Source organism: Mustela lutreola, chromosome 7 (genome assembly GCF_030435805.1).
Source record: "Mustela lutreola isolate mMusLut2 chromosome 7, mMusLut2.pri, whole genome shotgun sequence".
NCBI lineage: Eukaryota > Metazoa > Chordata > Mammalia > Carnivora > Mustelidae > Mustela > Mustela lutreola.
Genome location: NC_081296.1, coordinates 17,922,170 through 17,942,157, shown reverse-complemented (window position 1 = coordinate 17,942,157; position 19,988 = coordinate 17,922,170). Strand labels below are relative to the sequence as shown.

At 42.6% G+C, this 19,988-nt stretch overlaps 1 protein-coding gene across 2 annotated transcripts; it reads left to right on the top strand.

The window, feature by feature from the left end:
- Nucleotides 1–515: 515 nt before the first annotated feature.
- On the top strand, nt 516–7,373 carry LOC131835657 (conserved oligomeric Golgi complex subunit 2-like). Of its 2 annotated transcripts, XM_059180090.1 has the most exons (4): nt 517–959; nt 2,111–2,173; nt 4,390–4,470; nt 6,075–7,373. In XM_059180090.1, exons 1-4 carry the CDS (start codon nt 903–905, stop codon nt 6,105–6,107), a joined length of 234 nt encoding a protein of 77 aa, XP_059036073.1. In that variant the 5' UTR covers nt 517–902; the 3' UTR covers nt 6,108–7,373. The 2 variants fall into 2 exon arrangements, with proteins under 2 accessions (XP_059036072.1, XP_059036073.1); XM_059180089.1 differs by lacking the exon at nt 6,075–7,373 and having other exon boundaries at nt 516–959; nt 4,390–4,714.
- Nucleotides 7,374–19,988: the final 12,615 nt, after the last annotated feature.

Here is a 19,988-nt window from a genome sequence, read left to right as displayed (position 1 = left end):
AGACAGGGAAGCAGGCTCCCTGCTGAGTAGAAAGCCCAATGCGGGGCTTGAACCCATAACCCTGGGATCATGACCTGAGCTAAAGACAGAGGCCTTAACCCTCTGAACCAGCCAGGCACCCCAAAAGTAATTTATATTTTAAAGAGACAGACTAGGGCACCTGGGTGGCTCAGTCAGTTAAGTGTCTGCCTTCGGTTGAGGTCTTGATTTCAGGGTCTTGGAATGAACCCTGGGATCAGGCTCCCAGCTCAGCAGAGAGCTGGCTTCTCCCTCCGCCCCTCCTCCCACTTGTTCTCTCCATCTCTCTCTCTCAAATAAATAAAATCTTAAAAAAAAAAAAGTATAGAGAAAGACCAAAACAAAGTCTGGAAGGATATGAATCGCTGTGTTAAATAGTGAAGAAAAATAAACATTAACAGTGCTTAACTGCAGAGCATTAGAGAGTGGGTGATTTTTTTTTTCTCTCTTACATAAGTATTTCTTGCTTGGTTGAAAGTTTGACAGTGAACATTTGTTACTTTTAAAATTAAGAAGAAAAAGCTGTTTCTATTTTGAGAAGAGCCTCTTTGAAATGTATAATTAAAAGAAATAAAATGCCTGTAGAGTTAGGCAACAGGAGAGAATGGTCTTGGTGTAGGGCCCCCTTTCCCATAATCTTAGGAAGTGAGCAGACCCCCTGATGTCCCTGTGTGTGTTCCCCTGCAGTAATACGGCCTCTTATTCTTTCTCTGATCTTATTTTTCTATGTAAAATGTGGTATCAGTGCAATCATTTTTTCTTTCTGGTTTGATTTTCAGGAAGATTTCGACGTCGATCACTTTGTGTCTGACTGTAGGAAGCGTGTCCAGCTGGAGGAACTAAGAGGAGATCTGGAACTCTACTATAAACTTCTTAAAATAGCCATGGTCAAGCTCATCAACAAGGATTATGCAGATTTTGTCAACCTTTCCACAAACTTGGTAAGCCTGAAATTCACAAGTTCTACACACACACACACACACACACACACACTCACCTTCTCTCTCCTTCATATTTATTAAAAGGGCAGAGTTTTTAGAAAGCTTTCAGTTGATTACCCCACCAACCCCACCAGAAACTTGAAGAAATTACCAATTTCATTAATAAAAGAACTAAACTTTTTGGAATACATCTTTTGTTTGTTTTAGTTTTTATTCATTTAAGGGTGCTCTAGTTTGATTATGTTTCAAATTCATTAGTCAACAGTGAAAAGTAAAGTATAATAATACCCAAGGGGTTGTTTTATTAGTTGCGAAGTGATTACCCTGAAGTGTTCCTTGATTTAGACTAATTTGTAGGAGCAAATGTCCACCACTCTTACAATGTTTAATTTACTCCCAGGTATATCTGTTAGCCAGAGCTAGGTTGAGGGAACATTGGCCAATATTGATATTTAAAAAGTTTGGTTTTATAAAAATATAAGAATGATTTGCAGTGAGCTTATCAATTGTTTGTAAAAGCCGTTTAGAAATGTTGAATTTTGTTACTTGGCAGAAAAGTCTCCTTGTTGATGCTTCATTTTGTTTTAAATCTGTTTGTCTAGAGAAGCACAGAATGTTGCAGCTCCGTGGGAATTTGAAGAAGCATTAAAATTAATGATGCACTTTTGCTTTTGGGAAATATACCACTAAGATAAATATCCCAATAGGATTTAAAACCTAGAAAATTTTACTTCTGTTTAATTTCTATTTTTCTCAAGGCTTATAATAATGTTTAAGAGAGACATAGCCCGTCAGACTTTCACATCAGCTGGCTGAGTATCATCAATTACAGACAGAGAACTGTTCACCTTCTGTGAAAATTTTTCACATTCATTTAAAATGTCATCTAAAGGCAAATTGTTCTAAAGGAAACTTTCGTTTCTCATGACTTCCCTTATTTTTATAGTTTCATGTATTTCAACAGATTTTTTTCATATTCTATGAACTACATTAATGGCCAAATAACACTTCTGTTGTTTAGCTAGTTATGTAGCAAAATACGGTTGTGCCAAAAAAATAACTTAAATCTGGTACTGCTTTGATCGTTAAATAGATACATCACTATTACTCCTTATCGTGATGTGTTTGTGCCAACCTGGTTTTGCCTTTAGGTTGGCATGGACAAAGCCCTCAATCAACTTTCTGTGCCTTTGGGACAGTTACAAGAAGTTCTGGTAAGTCCCCAATTAATGAAAACAGTCTGCTGTGACGCCCGTTGACCTCGTCGGCTTTTCTCTAAGAATTCTTTTCATCTGTTAGTTGGGTGGTACTGGTGGTTATATTTTAGCGGTTCATGATTATAATATTCACCTTCAGAAGAGTTGTAAATGATTTTGTTTTTGCATATGCTAAAAACCTCAAAAAACATGTTCGATTTGAAGAAGACATATTCTCAGAGTAGACAACCTTAAGATGTCAGGGGAGAGGAAGCATATTTCCAAATTCAACTTATTAATGCCACTTTGGTCATATGTAAGTGGTTTCTAACTTACGAATGACTTGTATTTTAACATTTTGTAATCTTGTAAATACCCCCCCCACACACACACACGTAATCTACGTGTGATTAGGTTCCTGGGCTGATCTACAAAAACTGTGTAATCCTTAATGGAACTGAAGGATAATATAAATAAAATGTAATACTTAATAAATGTTACATTTGCATTTTCTCTCAGAAAAATCTCTGTTGTGGGAATGGGACTCCCCACCTCTAAGCCATTGGGAATAGGAACTCCACCTGGGTGAACAGTGGAGGGGGAATTGTGGCATCACTTCTAACAGAAAACTGTGCTGCCCTGTCTCCCCCCGCCCCGTCTGTGTCTGGTGCCCTGACTTCTGGCCTCTGTCCGTTCTGATGCCCTGTCGTAAACTTGTCATAAACGGCACCATTCTTCCTTGTGTGTCTCCTCTAGCTTGAATGGCCTCGTGCATCCCTCCCCTTAGACAGTGCCTGCATCCTATAGAGAATATAAGGAGAACATAATTTTAGGGAAGACACAGTACATGGTTAGAACCAAGAAAAATGCAGAGTAACGGAAATATCAGTGCTGAGAAGCCTAGGGGAGGGGCAGGCAGGAAAGAGTTCGTGAAATAGGTAAAAATCTTGAGTTGTGCCTTGAGGTAGCCAATACTTTCCATGGTTTATGTCTCATTTGAATTTTACAAAATCTTGTTAAAGGTACTTTTCCTTGGAATGGAAGGGATTTTCATGGTCCACTGTTGGATTCCACACCAGCCACTGTGGGGCTCTCCCACTGCCTCCTTGGTGTGCCTCTTCCTCGGGGGGCCTTATAGTGGTGTTGTTTCCCAAGCCTAGCCTTCCGTTGGCCTCCCACTCTTCTCTCGAACCCCCTCCCTGGAGGCAGATTTGCTCTACTCACACAGGCTCCCGTCCCGCCTCACCCCCTGCCATCACGGAATCCCCTCCCTTTTCCATGGCCTGTCTTTATGGCCACTTTGGTCCTGCTCAGCCACAGGCCTGACCTGCCTTTCTGGTCCCAACTCTGAAGCTGTTCTGTGAGATTCTCAGACCACTGAGGGATCCGACTATATCTGTCTTCATTGTATCCCTGTGGGCTGCCACAATACTGACGTCCAGGAGGGGTTTCATAATGTTGATGGAGTGAATTAATTCACCTTCCTGTGGAATTTTTGTGATATGCCTACTTCATTCTAGTTGTTTCTGTTAACCTTTGTTTTGGCCCTACTTCCTAATTATCTCTTTATTCATTAGCTTCTGGGCATGTTTCTCCACCTCTGCGCTCTGCCTTTTTCTGGTCTTCTGTTCTTCATTCTTGATTCCTGGTATTTCCATACCCACATTTCATCATCATGCATCAGTGCTTTGACATTCTCTCGTTCTCCAAAATAGGCAGAATCTAAAGACCTCATCTCAGTGAAGTTGGCCCTCCATTCCTATTTCTGCTTCTCTCCAGAAGGAAGCCTGAAGTGCACATGGCTGTGTGCCTGTCTGACCCTGTCCCTGAGTGTGTCTGCACTTACATCTGCTCCCCATCCCCTCCCTACCTCGGCAGCTGTGTACACATGGCTTTCAGAGTCCGATTCGAGCCCCGTCGCATTTCCAGACTCTCCTGTACTTTGCTTCATATTATCTGTTCTCCATTCTAAGCCCCCTCATCCCCATAACTTTCACTGTATATGTGTCATTCTTCTTCTGGCCATGCGACCCTGCCTTCGTGTCATTATGCCCCCAGATCATGAGTCCCCTCAACAGTAACTGTGTCTGGTATATCATTTTTTTTTTTTTTGGTCAATATCTGCATAGTACTGGTGCACAGGTATTAAGTTCTGTGGAATTGAATGAGATGTAGGAACTTGATAATGTGACAAAACAATGTCTGTAATGTGTTTTTTTATTATTCTTTTAAAGAGTCTCAGGTCATCTGTCAGTGAAGGAATTCGGGCAGTAGATGAACGAATGTGTAAACAAGAGGACATAAGGAAGAAAAAGGTACCCTCCAGTAGATTTCTTATGCTGCCTGCCAGTTGAAGCCCTCTCCTCTTGTCTCTGCGAGCTTGTCAGCACTATTCAGGTTTTTTTCAAAGCTCTCACGCATGTGCATTTTATGCATTATGTCACGTTATCTACCTGAAATAATAAGACAGAATTTTAGAGGTACCCACACGATCTCAAGACCACCCACTTTTTCCAGAACAAGAAACAGTGATAACTGTTGTCGGTGCAGCGCTTGACAGTTAACGACTCTATAAATTGTCAGCGCCCCTGTAAAGAAAATAGGCCTATATTAGAGACTAGGGGAGAAGTGGGCTTTCCAAAGCAAACTCAGGATTCTGCCGTAGGTTTGTTGTTATTTTCTGATCCTGTGTTCTTTATGTTCTGGTGTTCACTTTAATTTTTTCGATTCCCAGTAGTTAGCATGCGGTGTTGGCTTAGTTTCAGGTGTGTGAGACAGGCAACGGCTCTGTACATCTGAGGGCTCACCCCGGGAGTGTGCCCCTTAGTGCTATCTCCAGTTTCAAGTGTCCCTGATGTCTTTCATGATCATAACGATGTAGGGGCACAGCGGGCATTGGGAGTCTGGGCTTCTGACTCTCTCCTGCTGCTCTGTACAATGTTTTCTATGTGTATTATTAGCATATTTGTTAAAATCTCAGTGGGGAGAGAGCCTGTTTGAGGGACCTTCTGTTTAATTCGCCTCTGGATCTCCTCACAGCTTTTATCCAAAGAATTCTTGTCATGCGCTTCCAGACAAAACAGTAAGCTTTATGAGAGCAGGGTGTATTTCTTGCTTTATTTTCTCGTGTCCCCCTCCTCCCCACTCCCCGTCGGAATGAATGTCGAGCTCCCAGGGGTGTTCAGTAACTATTTATTGAATGGATGACTTTGTATTTTTTTGTTCTTTAAGGATGAGAGTTTTCATAATGTTCCTCAACCTCTTTGATAATATTTGTAGTGTAAAAGGTCTTTAATGATTTGGTGCTTGGCCATATAGGTATATGCACATGTAAACTGAGAGGGTAAGTACGATTGGAAGCCAAGGTTAAAACATGAATAAAGGGCCATAAGAAAACAAATGGAGGGGCGCCTGGTGGCTCAGTTGGTTAAACGTCTGACTCTTGATTTTGGCTCAGGTCATGATCTCAGGGTCATGAGATTGAGCCCCGCATTGAGCTCTGTGCTCAGCAGGATGTCTGCTCGAGAGTCTCTCTCTCCCTCTGCCCCTCCCCTGCACGCGCACATGCAATCTCTCTCTCTCTCAAATAAACAAATCTTTTTTAAAAAATAGGAAAGTAATGCCCATAGAAAGATTCAGGATGGGGAAAAGAAGAAATAGGAGTATAGAATATGAGAAAGCAAAGTCTAGGTTTTTTTTTTTCTTTATAAACTTGCAATATGGAAGTATGCTTATTCTAGAACTAAGATTTGAATTCTTGAGAATTCTGTGTTTCATAGAAATATTCAAAATATAGCATGCCCTATATATTTGAAGTTAACTTTTGGTCTTATATTTTCCTGCATTTAGCATGGGAAATAAAGATGATTAAGAGTAAAGATGGTGACGTTTTTTGTTTGCTTAATTTTTATTTTTATAGATATGTGTGTTGAGGCTTATACAAGTTATTTGATCAGTTGAAAAGATTGAAAAAATCTTAAATTCACAAAGTTCTAAAGAAACCTCTGCACTAGAAGCAAGCAGGTAAGCATTTTTTTTTAACTAAGTAGCACATAAATTAATACTTCATATCCAGTCTAATTAGGCGGGGACGGCTTAGTTAGAATTCATTTCTGAACAAGAAGAAAATCCAGGTTTGTGGCTAGAATGTAGCTCCAGGAGAGTGGAGAGCATGAAATGGTGAAATCTATAACACGTTCCTATAAACCCTTTGGTTATAGACCACAGTTCCAACACGTCATTATGCTTGCAGTGGAAAAGTATATTTGGAATCACCTTCCCTGAGGAGTAGCAAAGTCCTGTTGATCTTTAAGGCATACCTACCATTCATCTTGGTTTTTCTCCATCTCATTTTTTTTCCTAGACATGCCCAGAGTATTACCATTGATGTATTTTGCACCAGCATTATATTATTATGAAACAGTATAGGACACATCCAGTTGAAATTTACAAACAGGAAAGAAAAAGCTTATGAAATAGAAAAAAGATGATGGCTCTCTTTGTTATACTGTGATTGTCTTGTTCCCTTCCTGGTGTGAATTTTCAATCAGCCAGGGTAGATGGGTGACTCAGAAAATGACTAGTTAGGTCCTGTCAGCACCGTGAGATGCACAGTGGTGCAGTGGGAGTAGCCCGGGCTGGTCCTGCACATACCAGCTGGGCTGCCTGCGTCAAGGTCACCTGGTGCCCTGCGTGCTCTGTTGTGTGAGGCTAACAGTCCCTCCCCCTGCAGGCGGAGTTAGGTTTCTAAATTTTAGGAATTAAGGTTTTAGATTTGGAAGGAACTTAAGAGACCATATGCTCCACATGTCTTATGATGGAGATTAAGAATGGACACATCCCAAAGGAAGCAATTCTCTGGTCCTAGGTCTCTGCCCCCTTTCACATCAAGGCATTCAACTAAGTGGTCAGCCTCCACTCTGCTTGTGTCTCTAGCCCGTAGCACTTGTGCTTCTGCCCCCGTTCGTCCACACTTAGCAGACAGTCTGTACGCGGCCCTTCTGCAGCCCGTGTGTCTCCAGTGGCTCTGCTTCACTGTGGCCCTTGGCAGCGCCTGCAGCCCCTCCAGCCATGTCCACGTTCGGCCCCTGGGGAGCTGGCCCTCCAGTGTTCTTCCCGTCTTTGCTGTTGCTGCTGTGCTCCTCGGATAGAAACACCTCAGTGAGCTCTGTGTCTACAATCCTGTCCCTTTGCAACACTGTCCTTGATAAACAGACATTGTGCGCTTTCTTGCTTAGAATTACCTTGGAGGACTTTTTTCTCCAGAAGAGCAGCTCTGAGCTCTAGAGTCAGGAAAGCCAGAGCAGCGTCAGCGCACAGTAAATCCATCATGCTCTGCCAGGCCCAGAAATGCCGAGATAAGGATAAATAGGAAACGCGCATGGGATCAGTCAGTAGAGGTTGGGATTAGGCTTCGGTGTTGGTCATGCCGAGCGCTTGCCTTCCCTCCACACCAGTTCTGATGCTCTGGGACGGGGCACATCGTGGCAGGTCTCCAGACATTTTAGGATTCCTTACAGTGTGTTTCCTCACTACCTGACTGCCCATCCTCAGATGAGGGATGCCTCATAGAGCACAGCAGGGGCTTTGGGGCCTTTGTTGTGTTTTGTTTTGTTTTTGTTTCTTTCACTGTTCAGCTTCCTTTTGAATGGGGTTGACGCTTTATAATGTGGGGGGCAAAAGGGAAGTGTATCCAGTCCACTTGATGGCAGATGCACTGTGAGTGATTTCTCACCAGCTCCCGGAGCACCAAGCTTGCTCTTTCTGTCGTTGGGTAAATGTAAACTTGGAGTCCGCTGCTCTGAGCGATTTCCCAGTTTGCTGCTAGGCAGTCAGTTTTAACTGATTGAGGAGACAACAGTAGTTGGTACTGGGGAGGTACTTGGGAGGGACAATGAGGCAGGGAGAGAAGAAGAGGGGGATTCGGGTATGAACGGTTGGACAGGACAAGAGAGAGGAGGGGGTTAGAGAATGGGAGAAGAAGGGCACGAATGGGAGAGCCCGAGGAACGTGGTGGAAACATGCACTTGTACCCACACTGACCTAAAATAGCTCCATCCCCTTTCCTGGGCCCTGTGGCCCAGGCCAGGCTGCGTCGGTGGCATCTACGACCTCCCCGCTCCTCACCCCTCACACCTGGGGCCTGCTGCACAGACAGTTTGTCCTGAAAATTGATGGCGTGCAGGTGCATGTCCCTGAGCGCTGTAAGGCATGGGGGATGGTGGAGGTGGCAGGTTTTAACTTTGGGAATTACACTTCTCTAATTGTCTCTACTAGCCATCTCTGGACTAGAGAGATTTTGGAGGGAATTGCCACAGAATTTAACCAGTTACAGTTTCATGCTGTTCAGAGCAAAGGCATGCCTCTTCTGGACAAAGTAAGACCAGTAAGTGTTGGTTTCGATTTTCAATTTGCTGTTTGCAAATTTCCTGGATGATTTTGGTTTGACGTAGCATTGCCCCATGATAATTGCTACTCTACAGGATTTTGAAGCTAGCTTTTTGAATTTTTTTTTTCAGTGTCTCCTGCTTGGGACCCTGCTTCCATTATGTCACACTAGATAGATTTTGTGTAAAGACACAAGCGTAGTCTCCAAACTAAGCAAGTAAAATTAATTCTGAATTTCATGTAACTTGACACATCATATGATGTAGTCAGAGTTCATTTATCCAAAGCCCTTGACTGGGTTTAAATGCACGTTTGTCAGATTTACTCTGTAGCTTAAGAGGCAAATAACATTTTGTCGTTCAGTAATTGTCTAAACTTCACTTTGATGAATCCAGCTTACTTTCAAAGAAATCGTAAGGAGGGGACGCCTCAATGGCTCAGTCAGTTAAGCCACTGCCTCTGGCTTAGGTCATGATCCCAGGGTCCTGGGGTCGAGTCCCACCTTGGGCTCCTTGCTTGGCAGGAAGCCTGCTTCTCTTTCTGCCTGTGCCTCCTTGTGTGCTTGTGCTCTCTCTTGACAAATAAATAAATAAAAACCTTTAAAAAAAAGAAAGAAAGAAAGAAAGCAATCATGGGGAGAAGAGATTCATTGTTATTCTCTAGGAAATGTTGGGATTTTAATCTTACATATATTCTGGTAGAATTAGAGGCTCGCTTTATATATATAACACATATGTATTTAAATTATACACATATATTTGAGCTTTTAGAAACTGTTGTGCCTGGACCTTCTTTCCTGATCTCTCTGTTCTTGCAGCGTATAGCCCACATTACAGCCATGCTGCAGCAGTCCCTGGTCGGTCTGCTGCTAGAAGGGCTTCAGACTTCCAATGTCTACATCATATTGCACTGCCTCTGGACTTACGCTCCAATTGACAAGACACGGGATGCAGAGGCGTTAGTCGGTCAAGTAATGGTGAATCCGTACATGGATAAGGTTTGTGCCCCCATGCACCTCATTCCGCAAACACAGAGTATCTAATCTGGCTTCGTTTCTTGACTGGGTGCGATAGAGCTCAGGGCTCTTCCTTGAAGATGCTCCTAGTTCCTGCTCTTCTGGTTGTAAGAAAAAGTTGGTCCCGTTTGGTGCCCATCAGCATGGCAGGAATCAGGCATGTGCTCTGGTCTCTTCCAGTGATGTCATAGCTCAGGGATCATCTTAATTTAGTAGGGGTGAGGGACTTGCCTAGGAAGAAGGTATGGATCAGAACATTTTCAGGTCAATTTCCATTTCCCTAAGTTATACGTTAATGAAGTTGCCAAAAAGCGTGACCCCACCAAGGCGCCCATGCCCACTGGAGGAGCTGGAAGACAGCTCTGTGCCCAGGGAAAGTCCGTGAGGGGAGGCGTCTTCGCAGAATTGATGTGGCCTAAGTCTTGAAGACCATGGGGGAGTTTGCCAGGCTAGGAAGGTGGGAGGGAGGGAATATTCAAAGATAAAGGGCTTTTAAGGGCGAGTTAGCGGGGTAGTACCTTAAGTCCGGAACTTGGTTACCCAGTGTTCTTGACCTATGAGGATACAGTTAAATACAGGGAGTCAGTGTATCCTGCCTCTGAGCGGCCGGCGTATGGGCTGCACCGTGTGAGGCCGCCAGCAATCAGCAGCTTCCCATTTAGAGAGCATCGGTTTCATCTAGTTCAGGCTGACAGAAGTCATGAAGCCAGTCTCAGCGTTTGAGGGCTTTCTTCCAGTCACCTGCCAGTGCGAGTGTTCTTTCTGTCCGGTAAGTATAAAGCTACCCACCATGACTTCAGGATGAAAGGCTTCCAGTTTTAAAACGGGACAGTATCCCAGTGATAGAAGTGAAATTGAAGGATTAATTTCAGTAATCTTCTCAGCTTCATTAGGACTACTAAAAGTAAATGATCTGTCAGTTCTTTGTATGTATCCTATTAGAGTTCATAGCTCTCTCTGTGGGGGTGAAAAAGATCACATTATTCTTTGTCACTAAATGAAAATATTTTAGTTATTTAATTTATGCCCTTTTCATTGAACTGAATCTAATATGCTAAATTAGGGAAGTACTTTACGTTTCCGTGTCATTAAATGAGCTGAGGCCACGTTTGTATTTTAAGTTTGTATGCTTGTCATTCACCTCCTGCAACTCAGCCTCACCAAAAAAAAAAAAAAATACTAAAGCAAAATAAGATGTGTTTTCTTCCATCACTTTCCATCTCAGCCCTTTCCCTGTTCTGGAGACGGTAGAGGATAAGGCCAGGGTGAAGATGGTACAGAGCTGTTGTCTGCAGATACAGTATTTCGCTTTTAAGCTCAGAAGGGAAGCAGATGAGTGTGTGTGATGTTTTAGCTTCAGGCCAGTCTCTGTCCCTCAGCCTCTGTGTCCCCCAGGGTTGGAGCAGTATTCCCAAATCCCGGGACCTAGATTTTTGTGCCCTTGTTACTTACCTCCTGTTTAGAAAGCATACTGAGTGGGGAGGAGGAAGGACGAAGTGCATTTTTAAGGTTTACTCGATTCTTTTCTCTGTAGTGTATAGTTCATACTTCTCTTTTAGGTGCTTTAAAAACAAACAAAAACACAAACAAACAAACAAACAAATAAATAAATAAAAATAAAACGCTCTCCCTTCTGCTACGTGATTGTAGCGCAGATCGTTGAGTCTCATCCGGATGGCCTGAAGATCATGTATGCTAATAAGCTCCTGGAGTACGTTCCTCACCACTGCCGCCTTCTTTGAGAGGTCACAGGAGGAACCATCTCAAGGTGATGTAAACTGCTGTGTATGCACCTGAGCTCAGTTTAGTGACCACCTGTCACCTCCTCATGTGCCGCTGATCCCTGGCTGTCCTGTCTGACCCGGGTACGTGTGCTCTTCCCTATTTGTTACCAGTGCTGTGAGGCAGGTGTCGCTTGCCTGGGTTTACAGGGAACGGAATGAAGAGTGGGGAAGAATCTCAACGGTGACATTTGTGCGACTCCAGAGCCTCTGCTTTTCTTTTGTCTATACTTTCTCCTTAACCAGGTTCAAAATCAAAATTGGTTTCCTTCCATTATTGTGATGTCATCATCGGTCTAGATATACCAATTCATTTTAATTCAACATGTTTTATACTGATGGCAATTAAAGTCATGTTCGGTTTTCCCTCCCTCTTTTATTTCATTTCCATGGCTTTCCAGTTCTGTTTCATGAATAACCCATTACCTTCCACCATCTCCGTCATCCCAGTCCAGACCTTTGTCGCCTTTTGTTCGAGGGTAGCAGGCTCTCCCCACCTGGTCTCCCAGCTCTACCTGTCCCTCTTCATTGCAGCCCTCGGCTGTCCCACCTTCCCAGAGCTCTGCAGCCTTCCTGAGTCGCTCGTGGCTTCTCATCGCCCACAGAGGAGCATCCAGTCTTCCTGGCGCAACCTGTGACCCTTGGTGCTTGAGTCCTAGTGGTTCTCCGCTGTAGAACTTTCTACTGTGGAACTTTCCCCCATACCACTATGGTTCCTGGCCAGACAGGAGCGCTTGACCTTCCCTAACACACATGGTACAGAAGATCCCTGACTTCACCTTGGTTCAGTTTATGGTTTTTTGACTTTTTATAATAGTGCAGAAGTGATATGCATTTAGTTTGGATCTTTTCCCAGGCTGGCGATCTACAGTAGGGTCCTCTTTTGTAATGCTGGGCAGGGGCAGCGAGCACAGCCCCCAGGCAAACCACGTGATCACGAGGGTCAGCAACCAACACACTTGAACCGTCCTGTTCTGGCTTTCAGTGCAGTGTTCAGTAAGTTACATGAGATACCAGACAGTTTATTGTGAAATAGGCTTTTTGTTAGAGGATTTTGCCCAACTGTGCAATACTGTAAGTGTTCTCAACACATTTAAGGTTGGTGGGGCTAAGCTCTGATGTTCAGTCGCTTAGGTGTTTTCCATGCATTTTCAACTAAAGAGATTTCCAGCTGAACAATGGGTTTATTAGAAGCCGAGGCCATCATAAGCCGAGGAACATCTGTCTGTACTGTGCGCCTCTGTGTTTTCTTTCATTGCTTCCTGTCTCATATCCCCTTGTCTTTCTGTTGATCTGTCACTCCACATGAAGCTCCAGTCAAATACAGCTTCTTTTTTTTTTTAGGTTATTTATTTATTTACTTATTAGAGAAAGCATAAGCAGAGGGGGAGGCAAAGAGTGAAGCAGGCTCCCCACTGAGCAGGGAGCCCGATGTGGGACTTGATCCTAGGATCCTGAGATCATGACCTGAGCCACCCACGCACCCCCAGGCTATGGTTATTTCAAGAAAAAGTCCTATTTGTGAATTCTTCATCTAGTGAAGATGAATTAAAATCAGAACATCAACTCTGCCACCTTTAAAAACCCAGGAGCAGAAAAAAATTCCACGAGCAGGTATAACCCTATCCACAATAAATCACTTTCAATCCAGTCCTGAAAACTAATACAGAGTAGGAAGAAAGCATTACAGAAAATTTTTGTTTTCATTAATTAAGCTGTAAAATAACGGGCCTTACACGAATGCCCTTTAGGAAGACAGTTCTTATAGTTTTATGTTGATGGAAACTAACATTACATTTGAAATGCATGTTAAAACCATGACTGTAGACTAACTACCACTTTCAGTCGTCAGAAGATGAAAAATGGTCAAGAGTCACCCAAACTGAATCCTGGTTCCTCCTGGAAAATGTGTTCCTAAATATTTTCCCCCTGAACTACTGTGTTCTTTCTGTATTTTACACAGCAGACACTGCGATGCACAAACACATCCAGAAGGCCTTTGAGGGCTGACAGCCTGCTGGAACAATGAGGAATTCACCCGGGTTTCTGCCTTTCTGCCAGGCCCAGAAAGTTCTGGGTAACCCAGGTGACGTGTCATGAGAATACAAGTGTGCCTCACACCGTACGTATCATCTCCTCAGGGTAGACACCAAAATCCATGTTCGTATATGAAAATCCGAGATGTGTACAGAAATCAAGGGTGATTCTGTCATCTTGAAAGAAAAACACACTGTTGCGCTGCCACATGCCCCGTATCTCCTCGAGTGACTGCAGGAAGTAGCAATTGCAGTCAGAAATCTCAGAAAGAAAAATTAGAGTAAGGGCAACACCTGAAGTTTACTCCTGAAAATACTTGGAGAACGACTATGACCAATAAACCAGGGCTTAGTTCATGAGACTATGTCAATGAGCTTATACCATCCCATGTCCTGGTCAAACCCCTTATGTCTGGGAGATGGAGGGACGTCTTCATCTTCCAGAGCTACTATTAGGAAAAAAGGTGGAGACAATACTGACAGGAGTCCCTACTTCAGCAGGAGAGCCAAAAACACCTAGCCCCTCCATAATCCCAAATGAAAATAAACATCTCGGGGCGCCTGGGTGGGTTAAGCTACAGCCTTTGGCTCGGGTCATCTCAGGCTCTTGGGATCGAGCCCCACGTCGGGCTCTTTGCTCAGCGGGGAGCCCACTTCCCTCCTTCTCTCTCTGCCTGCCTCTCTGCCTACTTGTGATCTCTGTCTGTCAAATAAATAAAATAAATAAAATCTTTAAAAAAGAAAAAAAAGAAAAGAAAAGAAAACAAACATCTCATTTTACTAGTGTGCAGCAGTGATTATTCAGGAGAAATTATTATTATATTATTATTAGATGATATATTATTATTATTATTCTTGTACTATATTGTTAACCTTTTGAATTCAGACACCTAAAATTTTTAATAAAATATGAAGACCTTTTTTTTTAAAGATTTTATTTATTTTAAAGACAGATCACAAGTAGGCAGAGAGGCAGGCAGAGAGAGGGGGAAGCAGGCTCCCCACTGAACAGAGAACCCAATGCGGGGCTTGATCCCAGGACCCTGGGACCATGACCTGGGCTGAAGGCAAGAGGCTTTAGCCCACTGAGCCACCCAGGCGCCCCATGAAGGCTTTTTTTAAAGAACAAAAACTTCAGACTATATCTTTATCCTAGAAGTTCCCACTACAACTGGCTTCTGTCTTGGCCAACATTTAGCCATTCAGATAAAGTCCGTATTTAGTGCTTCGTGTGTATGCATGTGTAAAATAAGAGGACAGTCAAATCTTTAAGATTGTGTATAATAACCGTGAAATAAGGATTCTTGATACACAAGGTCTCGTTCTGGGGAAAACAGCTGGAGAACAGTATGCAGTTTTCAAATGTCGGAGGGAAAATACGCATTCGGTTATGAGAAAGGGAAGGAGAACAAGACCAAATATTAATAAAATGGGAAAAAGCTTTTTCTGCCATCTTTCCGTGCTGCAGTAACAGTGTGAACAAATGTCCCACAGATGCCCTCAAGAACATTAACACTGCTGAAAGGGGAGGCGAAGGCCAGGTTCTTAGGAGGCCCTGCACCAAAGTCATCGTCCCATTTCCTCACTGTGATGACGAAGCATGAGTACATTGGCAAATTTGAAATTATTGATGACCACAGAGCTGGGAAAACTGCTGTGAACCTCACGGGCAATTTAAACAAGTGTGGCATGACCAGCCCTAGACTTGTATAACTGAAAGATATAGAAAAGTGGCAGAATATTTCCATCCCCTCAGTTTGGTTTCACTGCATGGAAAAATTCTTCTGGCATCATGCACTATGAAGAAGGGAGATTCCAGGCAGGAGGGAAAATCCTGGGATTCCTTTTTCCTAGAAATATAATATACATGGCACGTGAAATGCCTCAATGGAAAAAAAAAAAAAGAAAATAAATTACAGTCAACTAATGTTTGACAAGGGTGCCAAACAATTCAATGGGGGTAAGAACAGTATTTTACTCCCAAGCAGCCACATGCAAATAATGAAACAGGAGTCCTGCCTCACACCATACAGAGAAAATAACCCAAAATGCATCAAAGACATAAATGTAAGCATTAAAATGATAAAATCGGGATGCCTGGGTAGCTCAGTTGGTTGGACAGCTGCCTTCTGCTCAGGTCATGATCCCAGAGTTCCCGGATCGAGTCCTGCATCAGGTTCCCAGCTCCACAGGGAGTCTGCTTCTCCCTCTGACCTTCTCCTTGTTCATGCTCTCTCTCATTGTCTCTTTCTCAAATAAATAAATAAAATATTTTAAAAAATAAAAATAAAATAAAATGATAAAGTTTTCAGAAGAAAACACAAAGGTAAGTGTTAGTGGTCTTGAATCTAACAACGGCTCCTCAGCCATAACACCAAAGTACATGCAACTTAAAAAAAATAAGAAACAAATAAATGGGACTCAACCAAAATGTCCCAGTTTTGTGCTTCCAAGGACCCCATTGACAAAGTCAAAAGACAAGCCACTAAATGGGAGAAAATATTTGCAGGTCATATATAAGGAACATGCATTCAGACTGTGTGAAGAATTCTTACAACTCAAATAAAAAGACAACCCAGTTAAGAAATGAACAAGAGGGGCGCCTGAATGGCTCAGCGGGTTAAGCTGCTGCCTTTGGCCCAGGTCATGAACTCGGAGTCCTGGGATCGAGCCCCGCATCGGGCTCTCTGATCAGCAGGGAGCCTACTTCTTCCTCTCTCTCTGCCTGCCTCTCTGCCTGCTTGTGATCTCTCTCAATAAATCTCTCTCAAATAAATAAATAAAATCTTTAAAAAAATGAGCAAAGAACTTGAATACACATTTCTCCAATATTCAAATGTATACATTAATATATAAATGTATATATAAATATATTTTACATTATCATATATTTATATAAACATATTTATGTAAATATATTTACATTCTTAAATATGTATTTAAATATAAATAAAATATGAAATATATAATGTATATTTAAAGATACATATAAGGTATATATAAAATATATAGGACAATAAGCACGTGAAAATATGCTCAACATCACTAATCATTTGGGAAATGCAAATGAAAACCATGGTGAGATACCACCTCCCACCCACGTGGATGGCTACTATCAAAAACCCCAAAAGCAGGTGTTGGAAGGATGTGAAGAGCTGGAACCTGTAAATTGCTGGTGGGCTTGGAAAATGGCACAGCCACATTAGAAACGGTTTAGTAGCTCCTCAAAATGTTGAATACAGAGTTGCCATAAGACACACCAATATCACTCCTGTGTATAGAGCCAAGAAAAAAACTATGCCCACACAAAAACTTGTGCATGAAGGTTTAGGGTTTATTCATAATAGCAAAAAGGTGAGAACAACCCAGATGTTCATCAACTGATGAACAGATAAATAAAATGTGTTCCATCCAACCAGTGGAATATTATTCAGCCTTGAAAAGGAATAGAATTTTGATATGTGCCACAACACAGAGGAGCCTTGAAAACATTCTGCTGATTGAGAGAAGTCATTCACAGAAGATCACATATTGCAAAATTTGATTTATATGGAATTTCCAGAATAGCTAAATCTACAGAAACCGAAAGTAGATAGCGGTTGCCTAAGACTGGTGGTGATGGCTAAAGTTTTCTTTTGAGGATGATGAAAATGTGTAGGTAGTTCAGTATAGTATAGTTAATTATAGTGAAAGCCATTAAATTGTCCACATTAGATGGTGAGTGGTATGGCCTGTGAATTCTATCTCAATTAAGCTGTCATCGAAAAATGCAAAGAACTTCTATATATATATCAAGTAGAAAAAGAATGAACTTGATTAAAAACATCAAAAATGGGGAAAATGGGCACCTGGGTGGCTCAGTGGGTTAAGCCTCTGCCTTCAGCTCAGGTCATGATCTCAGGGTCCTGGGACCGAGTCCCACATCGGGCTCTCTGCTCAGCAGGGAGCCTGCTTCCTCCTCTCTCTCTCTGCCTGCCTCTCGGCCTACTTGTGATCTCTCTCTGTCAAATAAATAAATAAAATCTTAAAAAAAAATGGGGAAAATAAAAACAAACAAAATAAGATGGGAGGAATACGACCATGACTGTTTATCATTAATTTAAATGTGTACAGACTGACTTTTTCTATTAAAGTGCCTATCAGGGGGTTACAGATCCACGCTGTTCAAGAAAACTACTTAAAATGCAAAAGGGATTGAGAATGTATCAGGTGAGGAGATACCATGCAAAATAGAAAGCTGGAATGGCAAAATTCATTGCAGAGAAGTTGGTTCTAAAGTTATAGGTACTAAGATGAAGAGGGACATTTTTAAAGGCAGAGTTTGGAAAGAAGATGTAAAAGGTATAAGCAGGTATACATCTAACAACATAATACCTAAAGACTCTAAAAATGCAATAACAAGGCAAAATTTTAGCTTTTCAAATGGGAGTATCTACTAGAAGGAGGGAAAAACAAGGACACACAGAAAATAGACATCCTGGGGCGCCTGGGTGGCTCAGTGGGTTAAAGCCTCTGCCTTCGGCTCAAGTCAGGATCCCAGGGTCCTAGGATCGAGCCCCACATCAGGCTCTCTGCTCCGCGGGGAGCCTGCTTCCTCCTCTCACTCTCTGCCTACTTGTGATCTCTGTCTGTCAAATAAATAAATAAAATCTTTTTAAAAAAATGCTGTTTTGCAGGGAACCTGGGTGGCTCAGTCCTTTAGTGTCTTCCTTCCACTTAGGTCATGATCTTAGGGTCTTGGGATTGAGGCCCACATTGGGCTCCCTGCTCAGCAGGAAGCCTGCTTCTCCCTCTCCCACTCCCCCAGCTTGTATCCTTGCTCTGTCTCTCTGTCAAATAAATAATTTTTAAAAAAGAAATACTTTATTTAAAAAAATAAGTAAAATGCTATTTTGCCCTCTATCCTGGTACGATGGAACACATTCCTAACAAGAGATCTTCCTTGATTCCGTGATAAAAATTTAACATTGTCTTAATGAATCCTCACAACATCCGCCCCCCCCCAACCCTTCTTAGATGTTACAGTTAAGGTTCAGTGAAGTCCAAACACTGGGCCTGAGGTAATATACCCAGTATGTGGCCTCTTGCCATAGTCTAGCAACCCAAATTGGGGGCGAGGGTGTTTTGAGTGTCATTGGCCAGGATGAAAAAGCTGAAAGATGAAAAGAAGGGTAGTCTTGCTTTTTGGCCCAACAAAATAGGATTTAGAAAGATAGAGACCTGTAGCCCAAAGGAGGAGGCTCCCCACTGATCCCAGCTGGGCAGGAGTCAGAGCAGAAGGGAAACTCCCATCACCAAGGAGAATGGGCTTCTCCTTCATACGAAAGCATAGGATCCCTCTCACCTGATATGTTTCTGTCCCATAGTCATCCCCCTGTGCCTGCCCCATAATAGCATTCTCAGGAAATGGCTGAGAGATACATTCAACTTGCAGAATTATAGCAAATAAAGTAATCTTTGACCCATCCTGGGAACTTCTGATTACTGGGAGGGGCCAAGCCATCCTAGGGCAAGTGCACTCGTTTCAAGAATCAGTGAAATGACTCCAAGAGTATCATAAGGGCTAGTGATCATGACTGGTCCAGAAATATTTCTGGGAGTCCCTTTTAACATCCCTCCCATCATTTCTTCTCATCTCCAAGGGAATGGTACTTAGGTATTCTGAAAGAAATATGCATGACTAGTAAACTGTGTGTGACCCCTGCCGCCTAATTCATCCCTCACCAGCATTTAACACTGATGGTTTGAAGGATGGCTACTCCCCTGGCAGGGCAAGAACTGAAGCAGATTGTATGGGGCGAGGCGGCTCTTCCCCCTGGATATAATTAATTAAGCCCAGTAGCCACCCTTCCTGCCTGGCCACTGTCATTTAGGTATGGCTGATTATCCCTAAATAGGAATGAGATGGGGGCGGGCGTGGGGGAGGGAAGCAGGTGACGGTCAAAAAAACTACAGTAGCTGCCACTGAGGGTCCAACGTGGCATTAGACTGAGCTCAAGTCCTGATTCCATCATATACGAGCTGTATGAGCTTGGAAAACTGAGTTCAACTCTCGAAGCATCTGCTTTGCCCCCCTTTGGAGTGAGAATAGTCAGTAGTATTGACTTTACAGGGCTTGTTAGGAGGATTAAATTAGATACTGTTCATTTAGCACAGTTCCTGGCCTATAGAAGGCGCACATAAAAGTTGATTATAGTTTTTATGGACCTCCAACTTTAAGCCTTCTACAAAGAACCAAATGATATCTCTGAAAAATACCAACTGCCTACAAGGTTGTAGGGAAAGTGGTATCTATGTTGACCTGATTAGAAAAAAGTGGAAAATCTCTTTTGTTTAAGCCTTGTTGAAAATTTTCTAAACTCTGTCCGCTCTTCTGCTTTAGAACAAACGTTGGAGACTCGTGGTTTTCTGGTAATTGAGTTGCTCGTTGTAACACAGGGCAATTCGACATTAGTGTTTATTTAAAAAATTACCGCCGCATCGCTTCTCGGCCTTTTCGCTAAGATCAAGTGTAAAAAATTACCGCAAATGAAGATAAATGGTGAGATGTGCACTAAATTTGATGAAAATCCTGACGTGAGTGTTTCTTCTTGGGATTCTCTCTCTCTTTCTTT